Consider the following 25,286-nt stretch of genomic DNA (forward strand, 5'->3'; position numbering starts at 1 on the left):
ACTATTTTTGTTGACCTTTGTCCATGGAAGGTCCCTGCAAAATTTCATTGAAATTGGTTCAGGGGTTTTGGAGAAGAAGTCGAAAATGTAAATTGTTTACGGACGCACGACGGACAACGGACGACGACGGACAAAAGGCGATCGCAATAGGTCACTTGAGACTTTGTCTCAGGTGACCTAAAAAGTATGGTTAGTTTAATGTTTGGGCAAAGTAATTGAAAGTATGATTTGTATAATGTTTGAGACCAATAGTTCAAAGTAGGTTAGCTTAATGTTTAAGCCCCATAATTAAAAGTATGGTTAGTTTATCATTTAAGACAAATAGTTCAAAGTAAGGTTAGGTTAATGTTTGGGCCCAATAGTTCAAAGTAAGGTCAGTTTAATGTTTGAGACCAATAGTTCAAAGTATGGTTAGGTTAACGTTTGAGACCAATAGTTCAAAGTATGGTTAGGTTAATGTTTGAGACCAATAGTTCAAAGTAAGGTTAGGTTAATGTTTGAGATAAACAGCTCAAAGTAAGGTTAGGTTAATGTTTGAGACCAATAGTTCAAAATAAGGTTAGGTTAATGTTTGAGATAAACAGCTCAAAGTAAGGTTAGGTTAATGTTTTGGCCCAGTAGTTAGAGCATTAGGAGAGTAACCTTTGAGCAGTTCAAAGTATGGTCACTTTAGTATTTGGGCACAGTAGTCGGAAATCTGGTCACATTTACATTTGAGAGTATTACAAGAATGATATTAGGGCTGACAATTTAGCATTTGGGTCATGCCATTTAGACAAGTTTGGGCGAGATAATACAAAGTATCATGAGAATAATATATGGGCTTAGCACTTCCAGGTTAGACTAGATCAACGTTTGGGCCAGAGGTCCAAATCTAGTTGGAAAGAATCTAGAAGAAAGACACACAAAATAGAAGAACTTTGTGAGAATTTGAAAAATCTAATACTGAAGTTAATGACTTGATACATTACCTTACCAATATCTGAACAAAAGGTATCGGATTCTGTCCCTCGTAGCGTAAGATACAAATTTGTTCTCAGATACATACAGACATTATAGACTTACACGACACACAAACGGAATCAACCAGGACTAACAAAGTCTTATCAGCTTCAAACTTATTTCAATGAAGCACTTTTTCTAAAAAACAAAGCTGAAATTGCTACCTTAAACTGAATCCTTAGGAACACTGAGCAATCTTGGAAAGAATAAGTATATAACATTATTAATATAAGTTTTAATCCATATCGGAAAAGATTGAATTTTGAAAATTGGAATTAAGGAAGCATAAAGCCGATGAATCTTCGCGTGCCGGAGACCTGGAATTGGAGAATTACTGGTGTGCAGTGCTTCACAGCAATGATGTAATTTGTAATAGTATCATGAATGAGACTGTAGAAATGGGACAGCTAGGCAGCTTTAAATTTCTATCGGTATTCTATTGTCATTGACAAAATGTATTGGACAGTTAAAGGCTGTAATTATGACTTGCCACACAGTCGAACGAAACATAAAATGGCGGAGGTTCCAACAAATCAAATCTGCATCTGTAATGAATTGGACCTGCTCTGCTAAAACTGTCCATGTTCTATGGCGTTAAATAAAATGTGTGCGGTGCTAAATCTAATAATCCTATAAGTGAGGGGATTGGATTGTCAGGATCGAGTTCTATCGTGTTCTCTCAGATCACACCAGTACTGGGTGACGGAACGCTAACAGGACTGATGTTGTATGGGCCGGCCACATGATTGTGTGTCAAACCGTCCACACAACTACATGTGTCTGTACGTTTAGGTCCCTGTGACTAAAGGGCTTATTGTATTTGCCATCATATGAACACCCTGAACAAGTCAAGCACCAGGAAACCCAGGCAGACGAGATTTCAACTCAGAATAGCACAACACTTTTATGATCACTGGTGTAACTTGGTTAGTCAGAACACTTATTCATCTGTTTTTATTGAAATTGAAAATAAAAGTATTTATGGATATATGGATCCCTTGCAATTGAAAGTAATTCCGCGATAGACATAAGGCTCCTATGAAGGAGTTTCCTCAATTACAAGTCTGGATTAACTAACACTGGAAATGCTGTACGACATACCGGAATACCCTCCCCTGATTATTGAGTTCGGAATTAACAAGGTTGCTAACATACATACCATGGCTGAGTAGTAGAACTTCTCAAACTCCTTTTGCTGGGCCCGGATGGCCTTTAGATTGTCGGCGAGGTGAACGTAGCGCTGGAAGAAGTCCTCCCCACAGCCTGACACCCAGGAAAGCACCTGTAAAAGACAATGCACGGTCAATATCCGGACATAAGTCTTTGTCACTCTAACAGCAATGGTCACTCTCTGGACACAAGTCCCGGTCACTCTTTCTACGACGATCACTCTCCAGTTACAGGTCACTCTTGCCACGATGGCAAACACACTTTGAAATGTCACCACATTTACCACCTTCGAACACAACCAACAAATGACCGCTGACCACAGCCTCATGGACACCCAGTATGTGACCATCACTGCCACAGTGCCATCTACAGTTCAGATGAGAAATTTTCAAATGTTTGCAATACTCTCCTCTGACTCAAAGTTCCTTTGGACATTGAAAATCGACAGAAATATGTCCAAATAATGGATTCTTCTAACTTGTTTCAATGAGACTTATGTGCCACTGTAATGTAAATATTCATTTGAAGAAAACGAAGTAATATTTGCTCATCCTTATATCCTTAGAAAAGATACTGAACTGGTTCATATACATCCTGGCTAGACTTCAGAAGTACTGTCCTTACCCTGACCTGACTAGGCACTGTACCTAGCCGGCTATAAAACAGTATTCAACCCTACAGCTGTACTCCTGACGGATGATGCTCCACTTTTCTTACACTGATTTAGCTGATTTCTTGGCTAAAAACATGAGATATGTCAGTTCCTTTACCTTACTCTTCAAACCTGTGAGGTAACTCCTGAAGGATAAACTTACTGGTATCAAATATAACGTCTGGTGGATTAATTGGTCGGCTCTACCTCCATCCAGAGGTGTCAATTATCATTAGTAGATCACAAACTTCTCACTCCCAGAAGCCCATGTTTACCAATTCACAGTTTTAACCCCATCTGTCTTCGGTGTAGGGTTACCTCGGATACACCAGACCCCTGGAGAAGTCTGATTGGTCTAATGAGATGCGTACTTTTGGTATTACATAGATTAATGTTCCTATCCATCAGTATCTAAACCCTTACTATACCGCACATCTCCTTGATAGTAACACAATGGCTTCCCATTTTACTTGTAAACATTTGTTAAACATCCCTGTTCTACTTTTAACTGCTGTAGATCTACAGGTAATGTAACCAATCAAGAGGGGGAAATGTTCTCATAATTTCATCAAAGGATGAATATTAGCATTTTATGTTCTGTTAATTTGTTAATAGAGGTGATCAAACTGGCAAACTAATTATGATCCAAGGAGACATGATTATGTACTCAGAAACTTACACAAATGAGCACTATGGGTAGACAGTATTTTAATGAGTTTCTATGAAAAGATTTTCCTTTTTTCTGTAATTGTTAATAAATATGATATCTCAGGTAGTTTTTCTTTGGGAAATATAAAGTATAGGACAGGATATCAAAAAAACCTTTGATGACAAGTACATGTACTTTATATGATTTGTCATTAGAGATAAAATCAATACAATCAATTACCACATGACTTGCATATTTATCAAAATTCAATAAAGTTTTTTTTTTTAAAAAGGTTGCCAAAACTTGCCAAGCTAACAATGCTTTGCCTGCCTGGGATCAGATGTTACTGTATAATTGTCTGGTCTTACCTTCTGTTAGCAGTCCTGATTATTTTATCCTAGATACAGATCTGGCTATCATCCTTATTATAAGCTGTATTAAAACAAATTACTTGATTCACATCAGAGGTTCTTTATAAGTGTTAATCCTGTCCCAGACTGTCTGTATATAAGGACTGGTAAACCAAAGACAGTCTGGTGTTGGTTGGTTGTTTGGTTCGGGGGATTAACTTGTTCTTAAAAAAGCTTTTGCAAAAATCTTATTCAGACATTATTTTGTTTTTCAATTTCATCTAAATTCCTTCCATTTAACAATTTTTTGTCCATTAATATCTGAATCTTTTGTTATAAGAGTTGAGATGAGTAAATTTAGTCCATTTACATAACAATTTTTTAATCTTTATTTTAACAAATTTTACATTCTATATAAAATAATTTTGTTTTTGCCAAACCGAACTAAATGACAAAATAATCATGTAACTTTAATGTAATAGAAAACTTAAGATAAGTTTTTGAAAACAAAAAACATATGTCTCCCCTTATTAAACATTGATGCAGAAAGTACCCAAACAGTTACATTTAAATGTTACAACTAAAATGTTTGCACTTATTTAACCTTTGACCTAGAGGTTAAGGTCACAGTGACCTAATTAATGACAGTGCACTGCACGTTGTCTGTGGGTGATGCAGATATACTACTAGATTCATCAAGATATCTTTAACGGTTTAAAAGTTATGGCCCAGACTAGTTGTAACTGAAAAGGATGCACTTGTTTGACCTTGAGGTCACCGTGACCTTTTGACAGTGCACTGAACATATTGTCTCTGAGTGATGCTGGTATACTGCAAGTTTCATTGAGATATCTTAAACTGTTTAAAAGTAATGGCCCGGACAAGTCAGATTAGAGGAATCAGAAGAATCAGAAGAAGAGGAGCCAGTACTAACACAATATCGCCCTTCTTTCGAAGAGGAGACATAATAAAGTAAACGTTAGTTTTGAATTAATGTACAATCATGAGATCTTAAGACCATTTCAATCATTTTAGTGTAGTACGTATACATGTAACAGTATTTCCAAGAAATTTCCACTCACTCTAAAATCTTCACAATCCTCCTGGAGTGTAGAAAGTATTAGTAAATTATCTGACATAGACATCTGTAGACCCTGGCAACAGTCCAGATTAACATTACTTTAAATCAATAGACAAAGATTGTAACATACATGGACAAGTCCTGAACCCCCTGTGCTCCGTCTCTTAACTGACATACTGTAAACCATAAAAGGATAAAGATGAACCTTAATCTGAAGACAACTCGGCAGATAGCTTTATATTTCGTACAGCCCAAAGGGACTGACCACCCAGTGACTGCAGAAGAGATTGTCCATGTTGACCGTCCGTAGTAACTGCCGTCTGATAAACGTTGGGAAAGAATTTCAGTTAACTTCTTACTCGACCCTGTATTTAGTGTGGAGGAAATTAGTCAGACAATCGTAATATTAGTGTTATTATTTCCCCTGTACTAAGTCTAACATTATTGATCGTCAAGTGTTAAATCTCTGGGGTTCTAGCCTTATCGCTCATGCTTTATACATATTGTCACTTACTGACCAGACGACTGTACCTACTAATTTATATATACCGGTATGTATCATAAGTGCCACACAATATTTGAACAAACTTTCTAAAGACTGAAAATTGGTATACCATGAACTATATTACCAAGCAGTAATCAGTCTGAGCATGTGTCGGGGACTGTCCCTATGAAGGATTCATTCCTGGAGCCTACTGAAGTCTTGTAAAACAAAACATACTAATAGCTTCAGATGTTGCCTGTCTTGTGGAGAACTTTTGTTATATTACCTATCTTTAGCTACTGTATATGTTGGAGAGTTTAATCAGGGCCCCAACTCTGTCACTCTCCTATATTGTCAGGGGCAATAAAAAGTTTGAACAATCCACTTTCCCCTTCTCTCCACCATCTTTAATTTCCTTAGACAATAACACATTAAAATTGAACTATGAAAAAAAATGACTCTGATCCACTTTCCCTTTCTTTCCTTAGACAATTGCTATTCTCCTTGCCTTAGTCTTTGCTCCTAAAAGACGCACCATTTACCACAAAAGTATTGCCTAGCGCAAACAGTAGCTAGGTAAAGTAGCAAAATCTAACCCCAACATCCCATGTGACAAAATTCCAAGACCTGCATTGTAATGCGTCAACCCAGACAGAGGTTCTATCAAACCAGTTATCTGTTCTCAGCAGTCAACCCAGACAGAGGTTCTATCAAACCAGTTATCTGTTCTCAGCAGTCAACCCAGACAGAGGTTCTATCAAACCAGTTATCTGTTCTCAGCAGTCAACCCAGACAGAGGTTCTATCAAACCAGTTATCTGTTCTCAGCAGTCAACCCAGACAGAGGTTCTATCAAACCAGTTATCTGTTCTCAGCAGTCAACCCAGACAGAGGTTCTATCAAACCAGTTATCTGTTCTCAGCAGTCAACCCAGACAGAGGTTCTATCAAACCAGTTATCTGTTCTCAGCAGTCAACCCAGACAGAGGTTCTATCAAACCAGTTATCTGTTCTCAGCAGTCAACCCAGACAGAGGTTCTATCAAACCAGTTATCTGTTCTCAGCAGTCAACCCAGACAGAGGTTCTATCAAACCAGTTATCTGTTCTCAGCAGTCAACCCAGACAGAGGTTCTATCAAACCAGTTATCTGTTCTCAGCAGTCAACCCAGACAGAGGTTCTATCAAACCAGTTATCTGTTCTCAGCAGTCAACCCAGACAGAGGTTCTATCAAACCAGTTATCTGTTCTCAGCAGTCAACCCAGACAGAGGTTCTATCAAACCAGTTATCTGTTCTCAGCAGTCAACCCAGACAGAGGTTCTATCAAACCAGTTATCTGTTCTCAGCAGTCAACCCAGACAGAGGTTCTATCAAACCAGTTATCTGTTCTCAGCAGTCAACCCAGACAGAGGTTCTATCAAACCAGTTATCTGTTCTCAGCAGTCAACCCAGACAGAGGTTCTATCAAACCAGTTATCTGTTCTCAGCAGTCAACCCAGACAGAGGTTCTATCAAACCAGTTATCTGTTCTCAGCAGTCAACCCAGACAGAGGTTCTATCAAACCAGTTATCTGTTCTCAGCAGTCAACCCAGACAGAGGTTCTATCAAACCAGTTATCTGTTCTCAGCAGTCAACCCAGACAGAGGTTCTATCAAACCAGTTATCTGTTCTCAGCAGTCAACCCAGACAGAGGTTCTATCAAACCAGTTATCTGTTCTCAGCAGTCAACCCAGACAGAGGTTCTATCAAACCAGTTATCTGTTCTCAGCAGTCAACCCAGACAGAGGTTCTATCAAACCAGTTATCTGTTCTCAGCAGTCAACCCAGACAGAGGTTCTATCAAACCAGTTATCTGTTCTCAGCAGTCAACCCAGACAGAGGTTCTATCAAACCAGTTATCTGTTCTCAGCAGTCAACCCAGACAGAGGTTCTATCAAACCAGTTATCTGTTCTCAGCAGTCAACCCAGACAGAGGTTCTATCAAACCAGTTATCTGTTCTCAGCAGTCAACCCAGACAGAGGTTCTATCAAACCAGTTATCTGTTCTCAGCAGTCAACCCAGACAGAGGTTCTATCAAACCAGTTATCTGTTCTCAGCAGTCAACCCAGACAGAGGTTCTATCAAACCAGTTATCTGTTCTCAGCAGTCAACCCAGACAGAGGTTCTATCAAACCAGTTATCTGTTCTCAGCAGTCAACCCAGACAGAGGTTCTATCAAACCAGTTATCTGTTCTCAGCAGTCAACCCAGACAGAGGTTCTATCAAACCAGTTATCTGTTCTCAGCAGTCAACCCAGACAGAGGTTCTATCAAACCAGTTATCTGTTCTCAGCAGTCAACCCAGACAGAGGTTCTATCAAACCAGTTATCTGTTCTCAGCAGTCAACCCAGACAGAGGTTCTATCAAACCAGTTATCTGTTCTCAGCAGTCAACCCAGACAGAGGTTCTATCAAACCAGTTATCTGTTCTCAGCAGTCAACCCAGACAGAGGTTCTATCAAACCAGTTATCTGTTCTCAGCAGTCAACCCAGACAGAGGTTCTATCAAACCAGTTATCTGTTCTCAGCAGTCAACCCAGACAGAGGTTCTATCAAACCAGTTATCTGTTCTCAGCAGTCAACCCAGACAGAGGTTCTATCAAACCAGTTATCTGTTCTCAGCAGTCAACCCAGACAGAGGTTCTATCAAACCAGTTATCTGTTCTCAGCAGTCAACCCAGACAGAGGTTCTATCAAACCAGTTATCTGTTCTCAGCAGTCAACCCAGACAGAGGTTCTATCAAACCAGTTATCTGTTCTCAGCAGTCAACCCAGACAGAGGTTCTATCAAACAGTTATTTGTTCTCAGCAGTCAACCCAGACAGAGGTTCTATCAAACCAGTTATCTGTTTTCAGCAGTCAACCCAGACAGAGGTTCTCTCAAACCAGTTATCTGTTCTCAGCAGCCAACCCAGACAGAGGTTCTATCAAACCAGTTATCTGTTCTCAGTACAGATCTATTACACACATAAATGTTCCTTAAATCTGTAACAGGACAGACCAAGATTTGAACCAAGGATCCTCCTCACTGTAGACAGAGCCTTACCAACTCAATTACTGGCCACAGGTAACTGATCCACATTAAAGTCAAGTTCTACACTGGGGTCACAACAATAACTTTCTGTACAGTTGGTCCATGAAATTACATCTAATGTTGCTTTTGAAGTTATCATAAAAGGATCGAAATCTGATGACAATTTTGGAATCAGACATTGAGCCCTTCTCTGGTCAAATCAGGAAAAATGTATTCAGTTTTCATTTTCAACAACCTGATATTAATTTGAAAAGCATTTTTTCACATCAATATATACTGACCAGTTATTTTCATTCTGAAGGTATTTCAATATTTAAACATAAAACATAAAGAAAATTAAATCCTAGTATGATGTGATCAAGACAGAAAAGTTTTTTGACTGTAAGGAAAACAGAGTAGTCTACCTTGGTACACTCTTCTTCAAACTCCCTCAGCTGTAGGCACTGTTCTAGCTTGCAGAGTCGACTGTCAGACAGACGGACAAGTTTGACAATCGTTGTCTGTAGGTTGTCATACAACTCGTTCATGCTCATCATGCTGTCCCTGGAGAAAAGTCAAAATACAAATATTATAGATGGAAGACGTTAGCCATTTTTTAACATATGTATATTTTTTTCCCTAATTTCAAAACTTAATTTTTATTTAATTCACTTTGATTTTTTTCTGAAATTCAATCAGAAGTAAAGGTTGAGGAATGATACTACAACTGGACCCACCTATAATCCTGGGAGTGAGAGAGGTGGACAACCTCTCTCTGGAGACAGTTGATCACCCCCTCACCATCAGTCTGGACTGACATAAGGCGCTGATCTTCGAACACAGACTTGATGAGTTGTTCATGGTGTTCTATTAGCTGATTGGCCTCCTTGGTCGTCCTAGGCACACCTGCAGCATCTGAGAGGTCCTGCATGATACACACAAGGTACTTGGCAGCAGCCTGTAGCTTAGACACAAATGGGTCCAGTTTCTGAAAACAACGAAAATATCAATCATGTTATCTAGATAACATCAATTTGATTTCTGTTGCAAACCAATGGGTCCAACTTCTATAAATAGCAATCAAATTTTAAGCCACCTTCATAAACTTGAATTTTTCTGAGAAATTTTACCTAAAGTTCTGGACATTTTTATTTCAATCTCTGATCACCTTGACAAGACTTAGTGTACATAGCACCATCAACATGGTATCTAGTAGTTACCATTTGGAACCGGATCCAATCTTCGTGGCTATAGGCGAAGTGGCCATCCAGTGCCACCGGGATACTGTCTGGTGGCAAGTACTTATGTAAGGTCTCCATGGACACCAGCACTTCCAACTGTAGATGAAAACGAAACCATGTAATATTCGTACCAGAATTCAAATCCAATACTGTTTTAAACCCTAGACAGATGTTCTAGCTACCACTGAACAGCTCTGAGCTGTAAGGCCAACAGTAATTAATTGCTTGAACTTAAAATGTACTCTCTTTTTTTTTTTATCAAAAAATGTTTACCTGCAAAACCACATGTACCTATAGCCACCCAGATTTTGGGAGCCCCCTTTCCAAACACAAACAGTACTTGTTAACAAGGAATAGTCACATTAGTCCAAGACCAACACATCGTTATAACAAGAAAGGAAATAACTCAGGCATGTTGTGTTTCAAGCGTGTAATAATAGTCTATCAATAACATATCATTGATGATATCTATCAAGTTTAACAATGAATTCCGCATGAAATGATGATAACACATAACTGCTAGTGATATACTAAATATGTAGGTCACAGACAGATTGTGGGACTTGTTTACATTGAGTATACCATATACCAGCACAATGATAAATGATGAACAGGGATTATTTATAGTTTTGTACCGTATCGTACATGAAAATAAGGACCAGATTTGATTTTTCATCTGCGAGTAAAATGTTGTATGAACAACATACGCAGGACGAGCATATCACTGGTAATGTACAGTTACAAGAAATCTGACACTCAAATTAATTAACAGGATTGTCATACTACTGGAGTTGTGCATCAAAAGTCAGAGTAAAATGACTTGTGTTTAAAGCATCAGATCATTTATATTGACACTTCTATATGTTGTAAGATGTGTCTCCAGGTAAGTAGGGATTGTTCTATACCTGTCTCCAGGTAAGTAGGGATTGTTATATACCTGTCTCCAGGTAAGTAGGGATTGTTATATACCTGTCTACATCAGGTAAGTATGGATTGTTCTATGCCTGTCTATATCAGGTAAGTAGGGATTGTTATATACCTGTCTCCAGGTAAGTAGGGATAGTTCTATATCTGTCTCCAGGTAAGTAGGGATAGTTCTATTCCTGTCTACATCAGGTAAGTAGGGATAGTTCTATACCTGTATCCAGGTAAGTAGGGATAGTTCTATACCTGTCTACATCAGGTAAGTATGGATTGTTCTATGCCTGTCTACATCAGGTAAGTAGGGATTGTTATATACCTGTCTCCAGGTAAGTAGGGATAGTTCTATATCTGTCTCCAGGTAAGTAGGGATTGTTCTATACCTGTCTCCAGGTAAGTAGGGATTGTTATATACCTGTCTACATCAGGTAAGTATGGATTGTTCTATGCCTGTATACATCAGGTAAGTAGGGATAGTTCTATACCTGTCTCCAGGTAAGTAGGGATAGTTCTATATCTGTCTGCAGGTAAGTAGGGATAGTTGTATACCTGTCTCCAGGTAAGTAGGGATATTTCTATATCTGTCTCCAGGTAAGTAGGGATTGTTCTATACATGTCTCCAGGTAAGTAGGGATAGTTCTATATTTGTCTCCAGGTAAGTAGGGATAGTTCTATATTTGTCTCCAGGTAAGTAGGGATAGTTCTATACCTGTCTCCAGGTAAGTAGAGATAGTTCTTTACCTGTCTCCAGGTAAGTAGGGATAGTTATATACCTACCTGTCTACGTCAGGTAAGTAGGGATTGTTATATATCTGTCTACGTCAGGTAAGTAGGGATTGTTCTATACCTGTCTACGTCGGGTAAGTAGGGATTGTTCTATACCTGTCTCCAGGTAAGAACAGGTGAGGTGGACAGAGGTGTTTTTCTTGGAAATAAATGACAAGTGTTTGTATTCTTATCTGTCATTTTACATGAGGCAGCTAAAAGAAAATAAGACAAATGTACAAAACAAATTGAACAAGACATGTATGTGTGTATCTATATATTAATCTATATATTATTTTTTGGTTTAAATGTTTATATATTTCCCTTTTAATTTCAATTAAGGCTAGAAAATTGTGAGACTCTACATCCCCCATCTTCTCCTTCCTTTGTCCTATTCATTTAAAGAGAGTGATTATGATTTGAAATTTCTGTTTTAACTGCATCCTTTGAGGATGAAATAACTGGAACACTTGCATCAGTATGGTAGTATTGCTGGAGTTACTCCCCCTTCCTTGATCAATTCTTCAGTCTAAATGGAATTGATACATTACTCCTTTATCTTCATGGTAAGGATTTTTAGTCAAATTTCGGTACTTTTTTGATGAGTGACCATCCTTCTCAATCACTCAATACTAAACACATCTGAACACATGCTTTAATCAATACAAGACAGAATATGGACAACTGAACATCTGTCAAAAGTCAAATTTAGAAGATGATAATTTACCAGATAAAAATATTAGTCTTGGACAAGATATTGATGTCGTCTTTAACCTGGTGTGATGTAATTAACAAATCGAATCTTCAGTGTTAATGAGAAAACTTCATGCAATATTGATTACCAGGAGAAACTCTTTAAAGTGCAATTACAACACTAAACTCTTAATATAGTGGTTACATGCATAATGCCAGCGATTGGTCAAACAGGGTTTCATTGGTCAGCAGCAAATGACATGTACATACCCTGAATGTGGCCAATGGGTCGTACACGGGCGATTTCATCACCAGCGGTTCTGAGGTTTCATTGGCTAACATGTAGACAGTTGACAAGGCTCCTGGACAGTTACCCTGGTAACAGAAAGGGTAACAGAAACACATCAAATACAGCTTAGTGTTTCACAGGCAGACTGGATACAGCATGAATATTACATGACAAGAAAGTCTACCATTAGCCTCACTAGACAAGGCGACGCCAATATTTAAACTGTTGATAGAGATGACAACTATAGGACAGCTCCGTACACAAAAGGGACGTCACAAACATATGACAGTCACCTCTGGCCTTAGTGCTCCAACATTTATAACTAATGTAATGCATTTTTGTGATGGCCCAAGGTATCTCCCTTACTGTTCTATAGTTTCTTATCTTTCCCATACAATGTTATATTACAATAGGACACAGTCAATCAATATTCACCAAGGACCGATACTGAGATCTGAATTGAAACCGGTCTAAACCATATTTGCGAGCACATCTGGATTAAAACAAAGGAATAAACAGTGATTACACATGAAGTTTGACCCCTGACAATATTACCTGTAGTAGATACATAGTCTCTAGCAGGGTGTTGACCGTGGAACTGGACGCTCCCCGAATATCTGCCACAAGTTTCAGACCCTTCTTTTGAACATTGTCCCTGCAATCAAAAAATGTTATTTTTTAATGATTCTCATTTCTATGGCTCTATTTCAGTTGGACCTAATATAAAACATAAAATTAATGTTTACAGAAGTCTGGTTATAGATGAAACAATTACCATTGTAATATAAAGTACATTCTAACAAAACCAGAAACTGAACAGAATGTTTACAAGGGGAATGGGCGGAACGATATTATAAAGAAAATGAGAAGGAGGCTTTCCTAGGGACTCAGCAGGAAGACATATTACCTGGAAACTGGAAAGGAGACTTACCTGGGAACAGACCGATAGTACAGTAAAGTACGAGCCAGTTCCACACTGGAAACCTTCTGTAGTTGCCACAGGGAACTCCTAGTGAAGATGAACACAATAGCACAGCCCTCAATGTCCCGGCATCCTGTCAAAGACAAAACATACACATTACTGATACACTTCTTAAGCTTGTCAATTACATCATCAATTTCAAACTGGTACTTTATGTCTTTTGTGGTCCAGTCTTTGGCTTGGTACCTACATATATCGTTTGTGGTCAAGTCTCTGGCTTGGTACCTACACATATCGTTTGTGGTCAAGTCTTTGGCTTGATACCTACACATATCGTTTGTGGTCAAGTCTGTGGCTTGGTACCTACATATATCGTTTTTGGTCAAGTCTGTGGCTTGGTACCTACATCAAATCTAAATAGCTTATGAATTTGTAAGAGATGTACCAAGCTGTTAAATGATGTGTGTACAATGTCAATATCACAAAACCTAGTTAATCACTCTAGTTATCTGGCTTTAAGCCTATGCCTGTTAATAAGCCCACCCATATATATTGCAGGATAAATACTCTAGGTAACAAATTAACAAACGATATAACATGGAAAAGATGGGCTTAAATTGTTTGCAAACCACTGTCTTTGTCAAAAGAAACGATGACTGTCCAGAGGTATATGTATCGGTACAGGTGAAGACAGCTTCTGTAAAAATTGATGGCTTAAGGTTATAGAATAATTGTTCATGAGAGTGGAAACAAACTAAACATGGAAAGATGATAAAAATAACAAAGAACAAATCCAGGTACAATAGAACATTATTATCTGGACACCCTGAGGAATACCACAAAAATAGTGCTGGAGCTATAACCAAAGTATTCTGCTTGTCCAGATAAAGTTCATTTTAATTAAAGTCCTTATTGAACATTCATGGTACTGTTCAAGAAAGTATTTTTAGTGATTGCAATATCCTACACACACCAGCTTCCAGGATATATTATAAGCCAGTAAGGACAGTCACTGAGAGCCTGTATTAACAGAAACTGAGAGCCTGTATAGACAGAAACTGAGAGCCAGTATGGACAGAAACTGAGAGCCAGTATGGACAGAAACTGAGAGCCTGTATGGATAGAAACTGAGAGCCTGTATGACAGAAACTGAGAGCCTATATGGACAGAAACTGAGAGCCAGTATGGACAGACAGAGAGAGCATGTGTGGACAGATAGTGAGAGCCTGTATGGACAGATAGTGAGAGCATGTATGGACAGACAGTGAGAGCCTGTATGGATAGATAGTGAGAGCCTGTATGGACAGATAGTGCGAGCCTGTATGGACATATAGTGAGAGCCTGTATGGACAGATAGTGAGAGCCTGTATGGACAGACAATGAGAGCCTGTATGGACAGATAGTGAGAGCATGTATGGACAGAAAGTGAGAGCCTGTATGGACAGACAGTGAGAGCATATATGGACAGACAGTGAGAGCATGTATGGACAGATAGTGAGAGCATGTATGGATAGATAGTGAGAGCATGTATGGATAGATAGTGACAGCATGTATGGACAGATAGTGACAGCATGTATGGACAGGTAGTGAGAGCCTGTATGGATAGATAGTGACAGCATGTATGGACAGATAGTGACAGCATGTATGGACAGATAGTGAGAGCATGTATGGACAGAAAGTGAGAGCCTGTATGGACAGACAGTGAGAGCATATATGGACAGACAGTGAGAGCATGTATGGACAGATAGTGACAGCATGTATGGTCAGATAGTGACAGCATGTATGGACAGATAGTGTCAGCATGTATGGACAGGTAGTGAGAGCCTGTATGGATAGATAGGGACAGCATGTATGGACAGATAGTGAGAGCATGTACGGATAGATAGTGAGAGCATGTATGGACAGATAGTGAGAGCATGTATGGACAGAAAGTGAGAGCCTGTATGGACAGACAGTGAGAGCATATATGGACAGACAGTGAGAGCATGTATGGACAGATAGTGAGAGCCTGTATGGACAGATAGTGAGAGCCTGTATGGACAGACAATGAGAGCCTGTATCGACAGATAGTGAGAGCATGTATGGACAGAAAGTGAGAGCCTGTATGGACAGACAGTGAGAGCATATATGGACAGACAGTGAGAGCATGTATGGACAGATAGTGAGAGCCTGTATGGACCGATAGTGACAGCATGTATGGACAGATAGTGACATCATGTATGGACAGATAGTGACAGCATGTATGGACAGGTGGTGAGAGCCTGTATGGATAGATAGTGACAGCATGGATGGACAGATAGTGACAGCCTGTATGGACAGATAGTCACAGCATGTATGGACAGATAGTGACAGCATGTATGGACAGGTAGTTAAGGGAGTATACTGACACGGCTATACTGGTAACATGCCAGATTTATAGCTGATGGGATGGTTTCATACATAACTAAATTAGTAAGAACATTCTAGGAGAAACACAGACCTCAGGCTATGGATCTTTTGCATGCCCAAGAGACATAAACAGCATCTATAAATGTTAATCCACATCTGAGGGTAGCTCTGTAACAGACCTCCTCAATACTGAGAGCAGGTCATCAGGGAACAAAATATATATGTTTATACTTTGGTATAACCTGGCTTGGTAATAGAACCTAGTGTTATCAACTTCTGAAATAAGCTGGCATACACGACCTACAAACACCAAGCAACGGAATGACATGTACTATATGTATTTGTTTCAGTATTACTTGGCTGGGTATGGAACCTTTCACCGGTAATCTGGCATGCAGTACTAGTACAGGTGACCAGATGAGCTACTGTGGTGCCCTCATTGCCCCAGCTTGTAAGCAATCTAGACTAAATGAAATTGTTTTGTACAATGTTAATCTAATACTGCTGTCTCGTCTATATGGAATGCTTTGAAGATTTAACTGTCAATTAACCTAGCCTGTCTACCTGTTCGCATCAATCTTCAGAACAAAGTCGTTAGGAAGATATTTACAGGTAAATTACTGATAGTGTACCTTCGACAGACCAATCTCTGACAATTAGCCAGGAGATACAAACAGGAATAACCAATTAGCTACAGACGCCTCATTAGATGTTTTAATTGTACTTCGGGAGTGTACTTCAGTCACAAATGTTACACTAGAATATATTAGTAGTGTATAAATATACCTGTAAATTAATTGAGCAGGTCAAGTTGTACAAAGGAATGACGGCACAGAAATATAGGATCAATGAATCTTACTTACAGCAAGTTAAATTCCCTTCTAATGCACCTCAAATCTAATTTAAACACCTACGACTTGAGCAAGTCTAACTGTCCACATCAAAGGATGATACTGCAGAGATAGGATTAATGACTCTTACAAGAAAGTTCCATTCACTTCTTCTAAATCATGCACCTTCTCAAATGTAATTTCATTGATACTTTTTTTTAACAACGTGACCTAAATTATGTGGTCCAATTCCTGTCTTTGACATGCGACGTGAACAAAACCCCGGAGATGTTTTGGTTTACAAGAGTAGCTTTATAGACACAGAAGGTCAAGGAAACAAAATATTGGCAACTTTTGAGACAATCCCTATCACTAAGAGACTAGGTTTTGACTCAACACCAAAGAGTAAAGACAGAGAGATGATGAAAGTGTTGGTGATAATTAAGATGGTCTGTGATGACAGCACTGATAGCCAGGTGTTTGTGGCAAAGGTCATACCTCACCTCACATGTGTAACAGTCAGACATTCAAACATGTACAATTAATGCTTGGATCATACAAACATGTACCAGACTTGGTTAATAAAACAATGTACAGGACTGGGATCAAACATATACAAGACTCAGTTCATACAAACATGTACCAGACTCGGATAATAATACAATATACAGGACTGGGATCAAACATGTACAAGACTCAGATCATACAAACATGTACCAGACTCAGATCATACAAACATGTACAAGACTCAGTTCATACAAACATGTACAAGACTCAGATCATACAAACATGTACCAGACTCGGATAATAAAACAATGTACAGGCCTGGGATCAAACATATACAAGACTCTGATCATACAAACATGTACCAGACTCGGACAATAAAACAATGTACAGGACTGGGATCAAACATATACAAGACTCTGATCATACAAACATGTACCAGACTCGGATAATAATACAATATACAGGAGGGGGATCAAACATGTACAAGACTCAAATCATACAAACATGTACCAGACTTGGATAATAATACAATATACAGGACTGGGATCAAGCATGTACAAGACTCAGATCATACAAACATGTACCAGACTCGGATAATATTAATACAATATACAGGACTGGGATCAAACATATACAAGACTCAGATCATACAAACATGTACCAGACTCGGATAATAATACAATATACAGGAGTGGGATCAAACATGTACAAGACTCAAATCATACAAACATGGACAGGACTGGGATGAAACTTGTCTAAAATTTAGATCAATACAAATATTTCTAAGATTCAGATCAAAGTTGGTCACAGAAAACTTTGGAATGGGATTAAAGATTGTCAACTGTGTGAATAAACATAATTATGCCAATAACTCTGTGAGGATTACTTTCATTGTTGCACATCTACACCCTCTATTGGACAGCAATAATTAGACCAAAGCAATCCCCATCTTAAAACATAACTTATCTTTCACACACAAGCTACTCCCTATAGGATCTATAAGGACTTAACCAGATCGACAGTATTCTCTCTGATAATGTTTATTACCTTGAAAATAAAAGTAAGCTTAATGGACTAGGGACATGGAGAATTAGTCAACATTTTCCTACCCCTGTAGGTGACCCCCTGACCTCAAAATCAATATGGTCACCACCTTTGACTGTGTGGTCACAGGTGTACCTGTCCATCATCTCAGGTCTGGGATACTTGAATACACATCTGTATTAACTGTCATTTTATTATCTTATTGTTATCACCCCAGCTAGTGTACTGCTTTGATCTGTGCCCGACCACAGATATACATAACGTGGGGAAGCATTCCACAGAATCAGGTCACAAAAACCGGAGATATGCTAACATGAGGAAAATATCTAATTGTATGCAATACTCTCTAACATTATTGTACTTATGCAACACTCATATTTCTGTCTTATAACCACCACTATCAAATCTAATGGCCGCCAATTTTTTTATTTTTTTTAAATCGTTTAATGACTGTCATAATATATAAACCGGGTCGATCAATTTGGACAAAAGCAACAATTCACAGATTATTTTTTACACTTATAACTAAATTGCCATCTGTAAGGATTCAAAAATAGTATCGGAACAAAGTGTCTTACCAGCTGTCCAAAAGTCAAAGAGGCAGGGAAAGAGATGTGTATTGATCATGTGTTAATCTGGTCTCTAGAGAGCACTGCATTAAAGCCGACTGGTGACTGTCCACACCACGCCAGCTGGACAATCAATCTGGACAATAGTGAATGAATGGGACGGACAAGATGACCATTTATTGGGCAGATAGTTTAATCTGGCTGTATCGATTAGTAAGCTGTGTGATTTGTGTTTGTAACACAAAGGGAGGGCTGCGGGTCGAATCTGTTTATTGGGGAGCTTCAACGGCTAATTGGCTGAAGGTCAAGGGAAACTGGACACACAGTTAATTGGTCTTGTGACCTCAGCAACTGCGTTCTAACTGGCTTGGGTGTCGACAGCTTTATTAGCATTTTTTTCAAATTTACATTAACTTTCTGATATTTTTTATTTCTTTTGGTGATCTTGTTTAACTCTGCTTTCATGTTATTTTTCATAAGATTTGATTTTGTTATTCCATGTTCAATTCGAAATCTAATTTTTTAACACTTTGCGAAAATAAAGCATTCTCAATTTTCTTCTGTTTCCATGCAACCATGCAAAAAATCTATAAATACAAAAAATGATTTCACATCAAATTTCAAAGTTTATGATGCATATATAATATTTATGTCAGAGCAAAAAATAACAACCACACAAAAACAGATACTTGTCACAAGCATTAGACATTTGTTTGGGTTTGCTTTATGTCCCCTCAACAATTTAAATAATTTAGTGCCAGTAGATGGCTTTTTCCACAAACGATAGACATGTCGAGGTCATCAATACAACCCCTGTCTTTGTTAGCTAGATCTCATTAATCTAACCAGACTAAAGCTACTGAGATCACAGCAGGAGAGAACAATTGGTCACCCAGTGGTCAAGCAGCTTTGAGACCACTGTGATATTGGCCTTGCAGATATGCACACAAAGACATCATCAGCTGTGTCCAGCCCTGTGTGATACGACACTGGAGGCTGTGATACGACACTGGAGGCTGTAATCAGTGCAGCAGGGAGACAATGGTTGCTACTCACAGATTCACTCAGCCGACAGTACAGTGCTGAAGGAAACTAATGTCCTATTCATTTTGCTATAGACATGCAATTCACATCACAATTCACATCGTTTGCATATCTGAGTGTGTGAAAATCAGTGTATAATGGAAATAGGGATTAATTATCGATTCTTCTTTCTACATTGTCTATTAGTTACAGTGGATGGCAAAGACAATTTATATCGCTTATATTGCGTGTGATTAGTTCAAATGAGGTGAGGGGAGGTGAAACAATGNTGGGGGGGTGGCAGGGGTGGAGGAAGAAGGCCTGAGGGATAGGAGAAGGAGAAGAGGGAGTGAGGGAGAAGGGCAGAGAGGCATTCCTCATTTACCATCACTGAACTCATACATTTTTCATGTCTTTGAATAAATCCCACATTATTTAAATGTAATTATTCAAACATGCCAAAGCATACAAGACCATAAAGAGCTAATAATTTCTGTGTTACCAGCCTCCAGCACTAATTAGTTAAGGGCCTTTAATTGTCAAATATCTTGTTGGGTTATGACCATTTTTAAATCTTTGATGTTATCAAAATCAGTCCGTAAACATTAACATGTTTGTTACGCTGCATTTCCTATAAACTTACAAATCAACTGTTGTTTAAGGTTATGATTATATATTCACAAACGAAAAATGACCGAACTTGAAATGAGTTCCAACCAGAGACATATGGAGTCCCTCCATTACAACTCATTGTGTCTTTCCATTACACTTTCAGGGTAAATGAGAACCAACATATTGAACAGTGAGGGACTAAGAAAATTAAACCCCAGTCTGCAAAATTTTGTTTTAATTTGAATTAATGAATCTATAGCTTCTGCCTGCCTGAACATGACATTCCTGTCCCTGTGCTGGGGAGTATTAGACAGTAACCTTCACCCTTGCCAGCTGACCAGTGGCCGGATGGTGACTCAGTAAGTAAACTAACTACAGGGAGGTGACCAATGTTTACAAACAATCTCACAGAGGAGTGACCAGCTTTCAGATATCATTATCTAGGTGATAGCCAAATTCCTATTTAAATGGTTACCGTTATAATCTGAGAGTAAAGGAACTATTTAAATGCTAAATACTTGTGGATGTAGGAATTCTAGACTCCAACTTAACTCCTAAACTATTTGTTAGCTTAATCATATAAAAAAAAATAAAAATAATTAAATTATGTTTTTAAAAATCCTAAAAGAAAAATGGCAATTACCAGTGGTCATGCTGATAAATAGGTCAAGTTCTGATAACCAGGTTACTGTATTAGCATAGATAGAACATTTTACAGTGAACAATTCTGACATACATCATGTATTACCGGGCAATACAGACGGGAATCATGGTGATATAGCAGCTGATGGTTCAATGTCTGTGGTATAACCTACTATCTATTGATCAACATTGACCCAACAACATAGAGATCTCATGACATGCAACTGTAACAACGCCCTATAGCATGTCAGCATCCCACCGTACTGTCGCGACGGAACTGGCACACGTCACCAATTGTATCTATTGTTGTGTAAATCAAGACAAATGCTTAATTTTAGATTTCTTTATTCAGCAAATTATTTCTGCCCTATTGACAAGGATCACAGCACAGATTAGTCTGGTAGCAATCAATAGCTATGTTGTGTGAGGTGCAGTGTGCCGAGCCACACACTTCAAATGTTCAAAATCGGCAGACTGCCTGCACACACTTCAAATGTTCAAAATTGGCTGTTGTTTTCATCTTCACCAACAAACAGCTGATTTTTATTTAGCTTAGTATAGAGGGAACATATAATTTAACCCTTTTTATACATTATTTTGTTTTTAGATGAAATAGTGGGGCTTTTGATTTTAGTCACAATTTTCTTTCGGTGAACCCTGAAAAAAGATATTCATTAAATGTTAAGTGGGATGTCTGAATGAAATTTTAATGTTGAAAGAATTTTTCAGACTAGTACAAAACTTGATTATCTCTGATAAGCTAAAATGAACTTCAACATATCTGTTATTCAGAGTAAAATTATAAAAAAAAAAATAGGTATGTTGTTGGAGGAAATATATGTTTAAATAAAAACACCCAACTCATAATGAGCCCAGCCGCCTTATTAGGTTAAATATGTTTAACAGCTCTGAAAACTGAAACGGTTTCGAGTTTCAAAAGCATTCCAATCATTTCAAAAACATAGACAAGCCCGAAGTTAAATTAAATTATAAATTAAATTCAATTATAACAAAAAGCATGTCCTATATATTTTTAACATGACTCAAAACAGTAATTAAAGGATCCGTATAAATTCTGTTAGCAGGGGAAAGTATCACCCAAACAAACAAGAAAATTACACCCATGAAATATATATCATCAAAATTCCAATCAATCACCATTAAGGTTCAGAAAATAGTAAAAAGGATTACCATCAAAATGCCATTAAATCTGAAGCTGAATATACCCAGAATAGAAAGACGTCAGAAATATTTGACCTGCCACACTTTTATGTCTTTCCTTTTAAATTCTATAGCAGTAAAATTATGTATTTGTCAAGATATATTTTTGATTCCTAATAGAATGTTTAATTGTTAGTAAGAAGTCATTACAGGAAATATTAATGGAATACTTTATGCTTCTGATTATATGCTTCAATGGCAAAGCTTAAGGAACACTATACCACCGCCCAAAACTGTTAACAACGCATTGAAGACTGTTTGTTCTGGCCTGACTACAGCTTAAATCAATTCTCAACAGGAAACCAAACCTCGCAGGACTTTAATGAAAAAACACTTAAGATTAAATAAGTAAAATATAATCAAGACACATTTCTTTGAGTGTAAAAATTCAGCGGTGTTCGGCTGGGATTCGAACCCTTGACTTCAGGTTGTTGTACCATCGCTCTTACCAACTGAGCTACTTCGTCAACGGAAGTGTCCTGGCCAAACTGTGCTACAAGTTTATATGGGAGGTTGTTGCACATCCACACAACCACAGTGCAGTGGGACAGGGATTATTACACGATATTATAAGCAACGCCCCAAAATTCACCAATGTAAGTCTGATTGATCTACTTTCACCAGGTATTCACGACAATTTGCTCATTTACACAAGATACTTGACAGCTATTTACGAACTTCTATGTTAATACATTCATTTGTTCATATTCAAATAAATTCCGCTGTACACAGTTGTGATTTCCCCTCCAGCTGACCTCTGCCTCTGCCCTCCGATAATTCATGGTCTGTTCAACATCAACAATTATACACACTGCCCATTAGACAAAACCCTTTGTATATATTGTTTTTATTTAATACTGATTTGATCAAAAACCCATAAAATACTTGTCCTAACAAGTTTAGAGGTCAATGATCTTTGACCAGGGACAAGTACACACCTTTACTAGGCCTATTGGCCAAGTAAACACACTCAATGACCCCGTAGAGAGGCTAAACCGTTATTATGTTAAGGCCATTGTTCATCTTCTGTAAGCTGAAGGTCAACCCAAACAACAAACTTCAGATGTTTTCTGTCAAGATCAACATCCATTCTAATATGTAATTAACATCCTTGGTTAACCATTCTCTATTCACTTGGACAATTTTGTTTGGATGAAGCTGTTTCTTTAACAACAGTGAACGTATTTGTATACATCACCTGACTTGTAAGATCTGGAAACAGTTTGGTAAAATTTTATTCAATTTAATTTCAAAACTTTATAATTGAGTGTGCACACACAAAGTTCCTGTACGGGTATTTCATTTAGATGGATGATGCGATAGATTTACATTTATCAACAAGTCAAAAATCTTGGTACATAATAAATCTATTTCCCTGCATGTACACTGCACATCACCAATAAAAAGGAAGCAAAATCCCTTCCATTGACAAATGGGAATCTTACAAGTGGCAATGTCCTTTCCATTATTCATCCACTTCTCCTTCAGAAGGTTACTGTTATTGCAATCAATGGTTTTTATACTGCCAGTATACACAACAGCCTGGAGTACATCTGGTAGGAAACGTAAATAATTTTGTAATTTATCATCGGTGATATGCTTAACTGCCTGACGCCCAGTTATTTCTGTTACAAAATGTCAAAATAACAAATTTGTAGACAATGTATTGGGAAAAAAAGGCTACAGGTTGAACCAATCTCACAGCACTACAAAAATAACCCCACACAGGAAAACAATCATAATCATTCGACTGTACTACAATGTAAACTATTATTTCAAAGGTCAACATGGCAACATTACAGAGATTTCTGTACCAGAATGAACCAATCAAGAAGAACTGTTACATTTAAATGAAAAAATACTTTAAATGTGAGATGTTTGGAGATGGGTTTTTTTTTCTTATTTTTTGATTTTGATAGAAAAAAAACCAATCCCCAGCATCAAATTGCCTCCTTGTTGAGTTAACTTACAGTTGATTAAACAAGAACAAATATTACCCTTATTAACTATAGATCATTTCAGCATTTTTCCCATTAAAGCTACAAGATATTCTTGCTCTCAAATACTGTTATTGAATCCTTTGAGTTACACCATTAGAAAGACAGTACAAATTGCAAAATTGGAACTTGTGCAAGTCTAAGATGTAATGTGTCAAATGAAAACAATGCAAGAAAATGGTAGTTAGAATGAGTCACACAGTATACATTATGTGTTGGAGTTTCCAGGATGACAAAGCAGGGAGGGCCCATGTACAGTGGGGTGAGTAATGAATGGGTAACAGCAGGCAATCGTCTTAGACTTACCACCAGGAACCTTACCACCACCTCCCCCTCCCCCCTAAATGATGACAGAATATGTCTGCTGCCAAGTATCAACCTCACCCCCCATCCTCAATTAACCTCACCCTCTATCCTCAATCAACCTCACCCCCATCCTCAATTAACCTCACCCTCTATCCTCAATCAACCNCCCCCCCCCCCCCCCCCAATCCTCAATTAACCTCACCCTCTATCCTCAAATGAAGGCAGAACAACATCAATTCAAACCTCCATTCTCTGGAAGGCAGCTAAACTACCGACAGCACATACATTATCCTTGGTAAAACATAGCAGAACTGTATAATCAAGTTATATTTTATTTTTAAAAATCCACCAAATAACTGCAATTGCATCCAATATATTACTCAATTCTGCAATACCAATGGAAATCAAAGCGTGACAGACGGCCCAAAATAATATCTCCAATTTGCTCCAAAAGTCTAAGGATAATAACATAATTTAAAATCTAAATGGCTATTGTCTTAGGGAAAATTGTCTATGGAATCAAAGATTGAAGCTAGTTTAGAATTAATCTGAAATGTAATATTTATTCTAAAGGAGAACTGCTTTGAAAAATGTGTATAAAGTTAGTGTCAACAAATACAAATACTGATCAACAAATGATTGGATGCTGAGTCAAAATATCACTTATAACATTTGAGTTTCATGCGAGAACTAAAAATGCAAAATAAAAACATATAATACTGCACCGAAAAATAGAAAAAAGTGGCTGCATCGTGATATATGTGGGTGGCAGTGCATCGTGATATATGTGGGTGGCAGTGTATCCACGAAAGATAAACTTGTTCAAGTGTTACATACAGTATGTAAAAGATGTATAAACACCGGTGATTGGGATTTA

At 38.0% G+C, this 25,286-nt stretch overlaps 1 protein-coding gene across 6 annotated transcripts in view; it reads right to left on the bottom strand.

Annotated features, from left to right (window-relative positions):
- LOC110466848 (puratrophin-1-like) overlaps positions 1-25,286 on the bottom strand; it is a 107,870-nt gene that overhangs the window by 26,938 nt on the left and 55,646 nt on the right. For all 6 annotated transcript variants that reach the window (XM_021523636.1, XM_021523637.1, XM_021523638.1 and 3 more), the window contains 7 exons: positions 13,280-13,403; positions 12,904-13,003; positions 12,330-12,434; positions 9,660-9,776; positions 9,177-9,427; positions 8,865-9,003; positions 2,162-2,284 (listed from right to left, as the gene is read on the bottom strand). In XM_021523636.1, coding sequence (XP_021379311.1) covers positions 2,162-2,284; positions 8,865-9,003; positions 9,177-9,427; positions 9,660-9,776; positions 12,330-12,434; positions 12,904-13,003; positions 13,280-13,403 — 959 coding nt within the window. The remainder of the gene's footprint in view (positions 1-2,161; positions 2,285-8,864; positions 9,004-9,176; positions 9,428-9,659; positions 9,777-12,329; positions 12,435-12,903; positions 13,004-13,279; positions 13,404-25,286) is intronic.

The sequence above is a fragment of the Mizuhopecten yessoensis genome, unplaced genomic scaffold, assembly GCF_002113885.1.
Source record: "Mizuhopecten yessoensis strain PY_sf001 unplaced genomic scaffold, ASM211388v2 scaffold11145, whole genome shotgun sequence".
NCBI classification, from domain to species: Eukaryota; Metazoa; Mollusca; class Bivalvia; order Pectinida; family Pectinidae; genus Mizuhopecten; species Mizuhopecten yessoensis.